Source organism: Triticum aestivum, chromosome 3A (genome assembly GCF_018294505.1).
Source record: "Triticum aestivum cultivar Chinese Spring chromosome 3A, IWGSC CS RefSeq v2.1, whole genome shotgun sequence".
In the NCBI taxonomy this organism is placed as follows: Eukaryota; Viridiplantae; Streptophyta; class Magnoliopsida; order Poales; family Poaceae; genus Triticum; species Triticum aestivum.
In genome coordinates this window covers 187,485,372-187,493,915 of record NC_057800.1, presented here as the reverse complement: position 1 = coordinate 187,493,915, position 8,544 = coordinate 187,485,372, and the positions used below count along the sequence as shown (strand labels likewise).

Sequence of the window (8,544 nt, the reverse complement as noted above, 5' to 3'; positions counted from 1 at the left end):
CCCACCTTTATGCAAAACATGCATATTGATGGTCACCGAAAGTTGGACTGGATCTAGACCATCTTTCCTACCCACCAACCTCTTGGCTGATGATGCTAGGAGTTCTTTCGTTGAATAAAAGCTCTTAATTGGAACGCAAAAAAAGGCACCAAATTAGATGCGCGCCTCATTTTGATAAGTTTAGTTCTACACTATTGCAACAACAAAAAAATACTCGGTATTTTAGATAAGATAGTTTACTATATAGAAGAGCAAAATGCAAGTTCTGATTTACATACGAAATTCGAAACTAGATATTCGACACTACAATTCCAATCAAACAACCTCTAAAATACCTTGCCGGCGAGGAAGCACTATTTTCCCAAGCTTAAGCGATGATGGATTTGGGCGGCAATTCCTTGCCGGCGAGGAAGTGCGCGAAGAGCTGCCTGGCCTGGACGGGCGTGACGGTGGGCACCATGTGCCCGGCACCGCGGATGGTGACGAAGGTGAGGCCGTCGTAGTCCACCTGGTAGCCGCCGACCTGGTCGCTGGTGAACCACTCCCTCCACTGCTTGAGGGTCTTGAGGCCGAGCTTGCGCAGCGCCTGGCGGGTGGACGAGACGGGCACCCGGGCGTCCGTGTCGCCGCTGTACACCCACACGCGGAGGCCGGCGTCAACCATCCTCTTGATCACCGGCAGCGTCGACGCCGGCGAGTCCTTCCAGTGCTCGAACAGCGGGTCGCTGCACGCGATCCACGCGTAGGGGATGCTCCCGGTGGTGTTGGCGTGCAGCGCGTCCTGCACGTCCCGGCGGTTCAGGTACTCGGCGGCGTAGTTGTCCAGGCACGGGTCGTAGCTGTTGTACCGCGGCCGCATGGACCTGCTGTTGTCGGACTGAGCGGAGGACCGGTGGAGGCGGCGCGGCAGCTGGCCCGCCGTGCCGGTGGAGGCGGTGCAGGCGGGGGTGTAGAGGCTGTAGATGTCGATGTGGTCGAACGCCTCGTAGAAGCCGTCCATGGCGCGTTCGCAGGCGGCGTTGCTGGGGTTCTGGCCTGACGACGAGAAGTCGCTGCTGTTGCCGGCCTGGTCGAACTTGCAGTTCTGCTTGATGGCGTCGTAGAGCTCGTCGGAGATGACGGCGTGGTCCCACGCGTAGTCCACCATGCCACGCTCGTCCGACGCCTCGTCGATCGCCGCGTTCCCGATCTGGAAACGTATAGGACGAACAATTAGAGATTAACTAAATCATAATTCGTTGATTCCTGTTGAAGCACTACAAAACTGATTGCGTACCATGAAACCCTTGAAATTGATGTGCCTGCTCTTGGGAACCTTCTTGTTCTGCTCCACGATCTTCTCGGCGAGATGGGGGACATAGTGCCCTACAAAATATACAAGATTGATTAGATCTTTTCTAGTATTACCTAGTTAATGTGGTGCCATAATCACGAGATTAATCGACGGGTAGTAGCAGTAATCACCGGCGTAGCTCTCTCCGGCGATGTAGAAATCGTGGCCCTTGAACTGTGGGAACCTCTCGAACCAGTTGACGAGGAACGTGTACGCGTCATGAGCTCATTAATTCACGAACGCATCCACTCAAGTTAACTAAGAAAGCTGGAGTAGAAAAATAAATGAAGGATAATACTACAATGCATACGTACCAGCGAGGTCGTCGCCGAATCTCTCGAGATCGGCGGTGGTGTTCGTGTAAGAGAATCCGACGCCGGCAGGTTGCTCCAAGAAGAGCAGATTTGCCTATGCAGTTGCACACACACAAATAATTACTACGTAAAAACTAAGACGAGCTGTCACTAGCAAATTTGACGGCAATGTGACTATCGAATTGTTTGGTACGTTTGTTCCATGCGTGGGGGTTGAGCCTGAGCTCAGGGGTTCCCTTCTGGATCAGCAAGGGCCCCAGCTCTTCCAGTGCTCCGTATCCAAGCGACGAGCATCCAGGCCCTGCATGCATGCATGCTATATTACGATCGGTAGAAATAATACATGTAATTGACTTTGTACTCGTATAGGTACCTCCGTTGAGGTAGAGGACGAGGGGCTTGTTGCTGACGTCGTGGGTGGCCTCGAAGAACCAGTAGAAGAGGGCGCGGCCGTGCGTCTGGTTCACCGTCACGTACCCGGAGAACTGCCGGACGCCCAGCCCCGCCGGCTGCCCCGGCAGCGCCTCCACCAGGTCCGCCTCCTGCCGGTCGAACACCTTCGCGAACCCGTCATGGTGGTGGCCGTGGTGCCTCGCCGCCGCCACGGTCGTCGTCGTCGACACGAACGCGATCGCGAGCAGGAGGACGACCGCCGCCGCCCTCGACATCGTGGCTACTCGACGTAGATCGATATCAAAGACGCTCGTGAACTGCTACGTGCTACTCTGCTCTTCGAATATTCCTCCTCGGGGGCGTCTGTGCCGTGGATATATATATGGCATCAGGTTGAAAGTTTTTCAGATCTGGTTTCGACCGTGTTCGGATGGAAATCAAATCTTCCGCAGGGAAAAGAGATAGAAAAGGATACGGATATCAGGTCGTAGCTGGCCGTTGCAATGCACGATTGGTTTGTCTGTTAGGGCAACTCTAACCGACCCCTTATCCAGTGTTAGTGATTTTTTTATTTCTTTAACGCGCAGCTAACCGAGCCCCAATTTAGCCAATAAAAGAGGAAAATTTATCCTCCGAGCCGCGTCTCCGTCAATTATTTACTTCACCACTCACTGGCGAAGTAAAAAATCTTCACATTCTCTCCGCCTTCTGTGCCCCTCCTCCCCCTCCCCACAACCGATGCCTCCTCACGCCATTCCGTGCCGCCCCTATCCTCCCAATGGCTGGACGCGGTGGTCGGAGGTCCCCGTCGCTGATCAACAACGCGGATTCGTGCAGCCACGCGTCCTTCTCCGCCGGATCCTCCTCAAGCAGCCGTTGTGACGATGCCGCCTTCCCGGCCCGCCTCTCCGGCTTCCCCGACCACCCCACGCCGCAGCAGCCGCAAAGGAGCTACCACGGCATCCGGGAGCGGGGGTGGGGGACATGGGTGGCGGAGATCACGGACAGAGAGACCCACAAACGCCATTGGCTCGGGTCTCGCTGCGCTCGAGCACAACCGGTGGGATGTCCGGCTGCATGGTGATGCACGATGGCTCTGATGGAGGTGTCATGTTTAGTCTGTTGATGTTCGATCGAAGGTGGTGCGACTGTAGCGGGAGGCAGACGGTATGAGACGTCTTTATCATTCGTTGTCTTCTCGAGAGGTATCCGGTTATCGAGGCCCCGGTAGACGGATAAGGGCGGATGGTACAGACGGCTTCAACAATAAGTTTATGCACTCCGGTACAAACACAAGATCTCTGATCGGGCTATGTCGACGCGCGCCTGTGTCATGTCCTTGCTGAAGGTGGTGGGTTGAAGCTTGGCTTCGGAGATGAGAATCCAGAGTTCAACCTTGTGGTGAACTCGCTATCATCAGCACACGTACGACGATTCCTTCTTGAAGGCGTAGTCTAAGAGTTGTGTATTTTGGGTTTCTGACATGTATTGTAACATAGGGTTAGTGGCTACCTGCGGGAGTTACTGTCGCGAGGTATACGGTCTCAGAGTTTGTTTTTCGCTTTATTTCTGGGTCGAGATTGTTCGACTGCTGAATTTTGCATTATTAATAATAGGGATAAGTATATTTTTGGTCCCTCTACTTTATCGACAGTGTAAAAATGGTCCCTAAACTTTAAAACCAGACAAACATAGTCCCTTAACTTGTAGAACCGGATACTTTTCGTCCCTCGAGGTGGTTTTGGGCTGACATGGACCTGCTATTGACCACTGACCTCGCCACATCAGCGCCACATCACACAAAATGGTCTGAATCTCTCTTTCTCTCTCCCTACATTGGTCAGCTAGCGTGTGCATGCCAGTGGTGTTTGATGTGTCGCGGTAGCTGACTGGTCGAAGAGCTGGTTTTTCTAGCTGTAGCAGGACGGCGGTGACGCATTGCCATCCAACAGACTGTACATTGTCGATCTCGCCGAGAGCAACAGACACGCAGGAAGGACTGAGCTCGCCTGGACACGAACGTATAGAAGTTGATCGATTCCTCGACACGCATGTAGTACACAACAAGCAAAGCTGATCGATTCCTCATGTGCAAGCTAGACACTAGTAGAAAAAGGGTCAAATGTGAAGCACATTAGTGCCGGTTTGAATTTGAGCTGGCACTAATGAGTGCATTAGTGCCGGTTCCAACAGCTAGCCGGCCGCTCTCATTAGTACCGGTTCGTGGCGAACCTTTAGCACCGGTTCGTGGCACGAACCGGTACTAAAGTGAGTGGTGGCAGGATGTTGTCAGTCCGGGGCCCCTCCAGCACCTTTATTACTGGGTCGTATCACGAACCGGTACTAAAGGTCGTCCTACATAGACCCTTCATCCACCCGAGCTCGCTCTGTTCTTCCCCTTTCCCCTCTCCTCTCTATTCTTTTCCCTCTTCTCCTCAAGCTCATCACACATTTTGCCCAAAATTTGTCAACATTTGAAGGCCCCCATCCATTCAAATGATCACAAAGTTTAGCAACTTTGTCCTTTCATCTCTCATTGCTAGATTAGCTCATGCAATGTTTTATATAGTGATTGATTTTTGAGTTTAGTAATTTGGGAGGAATTATATATATGTTCTAGTATTTGACTTGTATGCAATTTGAGGTCAAAAATAACACTTAGTTTGCATATGTAGGTGAAGGAAATATGCCCTAGAGGCAATAATAAAGTTATTATTTATTTCCTTATTTCATGATAAATGTTTGTTATTCATGCTAGAATTGTATTAACCGAAAACATAATACATGTGTGAATACATAGACAAACAGAGTGTCACTAGTATGCCTCTACTTGACTAGCTCGTTAATCAAAGATGGTTATGTTTCCTAACCATGGACAAAGAGTTGTTATTTGATTAACGGGATCACATCATTAGTTGAATGATCTGATTGACATGACCCATTCCATTAGCTTAGCACCCGATCGTTTAGTATGTTGCTATTGCTTTCTTCATGACTTATACATGTTCCTATGACTATGAGATTATGCAACTCCCGTTTACCGGAGGAACACTTTGTGTGCTACCAAACGTCACAACGTAACTGGGTGATTATAAAGGTGCTCTACAGGTGTCTCCAAAGGTACATGTTGGGTTGGCGTATTTCGAGATTAGGATTTGTCACTCCAATTGTCGGAGAGGTATCTCTGGGCCCTCTCGGTAATGCACATCACATAAGCCTTGCAAGCATTGCAACTAATGAGTTAGTTGTGAGATGATGTATTACGGAACGAGTAAAGAGACTTGCCGGTAACGAGATTGAACTAGGTATTGGATACCGACGATTGAATCTCGGGCAAGTAACATACCGATGACAAAGGGAACAACGTATGTTGTTATGCGGTCTGACCGATAAAGATCTTCGTAGAATATGTGGGAGCCAATATGAACATCCAGGTTCCGCTATTGGTTATTGACCGGAGACGTGTCTCGGTCATGTCTACATTGTTCTCGAACCCGTAGGGTCCGCACGCTTAAGGTTTTGATGATAGTTATATTATGAGTTTATGAGTTTTGATGTACCGAAGGAGTTCGGAGTCCCGGATGAGACCGGGGACATGACGAGGAGTCTCGAAATGGTCGAGACATAAAGATTGATATATTGGAAGCCTATATTTGGATATCGGAAGTGTTCCAGGTGAAATCGGGATTTTACCGGATTACCGGGAGGTTACCGGAACCCCCCGGGAGGTATATGGGCCTTAGTGGGCCTTAGTGGAAGAGAGGAGAGGTGGCCAGAGATGGGCCGCGCGCCCCTCCCCCCTTGGTCCGAATAAGATAAGGAGAGGGGGCTGCCCCCCTTCCTCCTCTCTCTCCTCTTTCCGCCCCCCTCCGCGAATCCTATTCCAACTAGGAAAGGGGGGGAGTCCTACTCCCGGAGGGAGTAGGACTCCTCCTGGCGCGCCTCCTCTTGGCCGGCCGCCCCCCCTTTGAGCCTTTATATACGGAGGCAAGGGGCACCCCTAAGGACACAAGTTGATCCACGTGATCATATTCTTAGCTGTGTGCGGTGCCCCCTTCCACCATAGTCCTCGATAATATTGTAGCAGTGCTTAGGCGAAGCCCTGCGACGGTAGTACATCAAGATCGTCACCACGCCATCGTGCTGACGGAACTCTTCCCCGACACTTTGTTGGATCGGAGTCTGGGGATCGTCATCGAGCTGAACATGTGCTAGAACTCGGAGGTGCCGTAGTTACGGTGCTTGATCGGTCGGGCCGTGGAGACGTACGACTACATCAACCAAACGCTTCCATTGTCGATCTACTAGGGTACGTAGATCATACTCTCCCCTCTCGTTGCTATGCATCACATGATCTTGCGTGTGCGTAGGAATTTTTTTGAAATTACTACGTTCCCCAACAGTGGCATTCGAGCCTAGGTTTTATATGTTGATGTTATATGCACGAGTAGAACACAAGTGAGTTGTGGGCGATATAAGTCATACTGCTTACCAGCATGTCATACTTTGGTTCGGCGGTATTGTTGGACGAAGCGGCCCGGACCGACATTACGCGTACGCTTACACAAGACCGGTTCTCCCGACGTGCTTTGCACAAAGGTGTCTAGCGGGTGACAGTTTCTCCAGCTTTAGTTGAACCAAGTGTGGCTACGCCCGGTCCTTGCGAAGGTTAAAACAACACCAACTTGACAAACTATCGTTGTGGTTTTGATGCGTAGGTAAGATTGGTTCTTGCTTAAGCCCGTAGCAGCCACGTAAAACTTGCAACAACAAAGTAGAGGACGTCTAACTTGTTTTTGCAGGGCATGTTGTGATGTGATATGGTCAAGACATGATGCTGATTTTTATTGTATGAGATGATCATGTTTTGTAACCGAGTTATCGGCAACTGGCAAGAGCCATATGGTTGTCGTTTTATTGTATGCAATGCAATCGCGATGTAATGCTTTACTTTATCACTAAGCGGTAGCGATAGTCGTGGAAGCACAAGCTTGGCGAGACGACAACGATGCTACGATGGAGATCAAGGTGTCGCGCCGGTGACGATGGTGATCACGACGGTGCTTCGGAGATGGAGATCACAAGCACAAGATGATGATGGCCATATCATATCACTTATATTGATTGCATGTGATGTTTATCTTTTATGCATCTTATCTTGCTTTGATTGACGGTAGCATTATAAGATGATCTCTCACTAATTATCAAGAAGTGTTCTCCCTGAGTATGCACCGTTACGAAAGTTCTTCGTGCTGAGACACCACGTGATGATCGGGTGTGATAGGCTCTACGTTCAAATACAACGGGTGCAAAACAGTTGCACACGCGGAATACTCACGTTATACTTGACGAGCCAAGCATATACAGATATGGCCTCGGAACACGGAGACCGAAAGGTCGAGCATGAATCATATAGTAGATATGATCAACATAGTGATATTCACCAATGAAACTACTCCATCTCACGTGATGGTCGGACATGGTTTAGTTGATTTGGATCACGTGATCACTTAGAGGATTAGAGGGATGTCTATCTAAGTGGGAGTTCTTAAGTAATATGATTAATTGAACTTGAATTTATCATGAACTTAGTCCTGGTAGTATTTTGCAAATCATGTTGTAGATCAATAGCTCGCGTTGTTGCTTCCCTGTGTTTATTTTGATATGTTCCTAGAGAAAATTGTGTTGAAAGATGTTAGTAGCAATGATGCGGATTGGATCCGTGATCTGAGGTTTATCCTCATTGCTGCACAGAAGAATTATGTCCTTGATGCACCGCTAGGTGACGGACCTATTGCAGGAGCAGATGCAGACGTTATGAATGTTTGGCTAGCTCAATATGATGACTACTTGATAGTTTAGTGCACCATGCTTAATGGCTTAGAATTGGGACTTCAAAGACGTTTTGAACGTCATGGAGCATATGAGATGTTCTAGGAGTTGAAGTTAATATTTCAAGCAAATACCCGAGTTGAGAGATATGAAGTCTCCAACAAGTTATATAGCTAAAAGATGAAGGAGAATCGCTCAACTAGTGAGCATGTGCCCAGATTGTCTGAGTACTACAATCGCTTGAATCAAGTGGGAGTTAATCTTCCAGATAAGATAGTGATTGACAGAATTCTCTAGTCACCATCACCAAGTTAGTAGAACTTCGTGATGAACTATGATATGCAAGGGATAACGGAAACGATTCCCAAGCTCTTCGTAATGCGGAAATTGACGAAGGTAGAAATCGAGAAAAACATCAAGTGTTGATGGTAGACAAGACCACTAGTTTCTAGAAAAGGGCAGAGGGAAGAAGGGGAACTTCAAGAAGAACATCAAGCAAGTTGCTGCTCAAGTGAAGAAGCCCAAGTCTGGTCCTAAGCCTGAGACTAAGTGTTTCTACTGCAAAGGGACTGGTCACTGGAAGCGGAACTACCCCAAGTGATTGGCAGATAAGAAGGATGGCAAAGTGAACATAAGTATATTCGATATACATGTTATTAATGTGTACTTTAC

The 8,544-nt window shown here is 48.9% G+C and overlaps 1 protein-coding gene across 1 annotated transcript; it reads right to left on the bottom strand.

Annotated features, from left to right (window-relative positions):
* Nucleotides 1–208: 208 nt before the first annotated feature.
* On the bottom strand, nucleotides 209–2,435 carry LOC123058227 (serine carboxypeptidase-like 34). The gene is made up of 6 exons (XM_044481024.1): nucleotides 2,021–2,435; nucleotides 1,841–1,948; nucleotides 1,648–1,741; nucleotides 1,465–1,526; nucleotides 1,277–1,365; nucleotides 209–1,189 (listed from the first exon to the last, which is right to left on the bottom strand). Exons 1-6 carry the CDS (start codon nucleotides 2,313–2,315, stop codon nucleotides 368–370), a joined length of 1,470 nt encoding a protein of 489 aa, XP_044336959.1. The 5' UTR covers nucleotides 2,316–2,435; the 3' UTR covers nucleotides 209–367.
* Nucleotides 2,436–8,544: the final 6,109 nt, after the last annotated feature.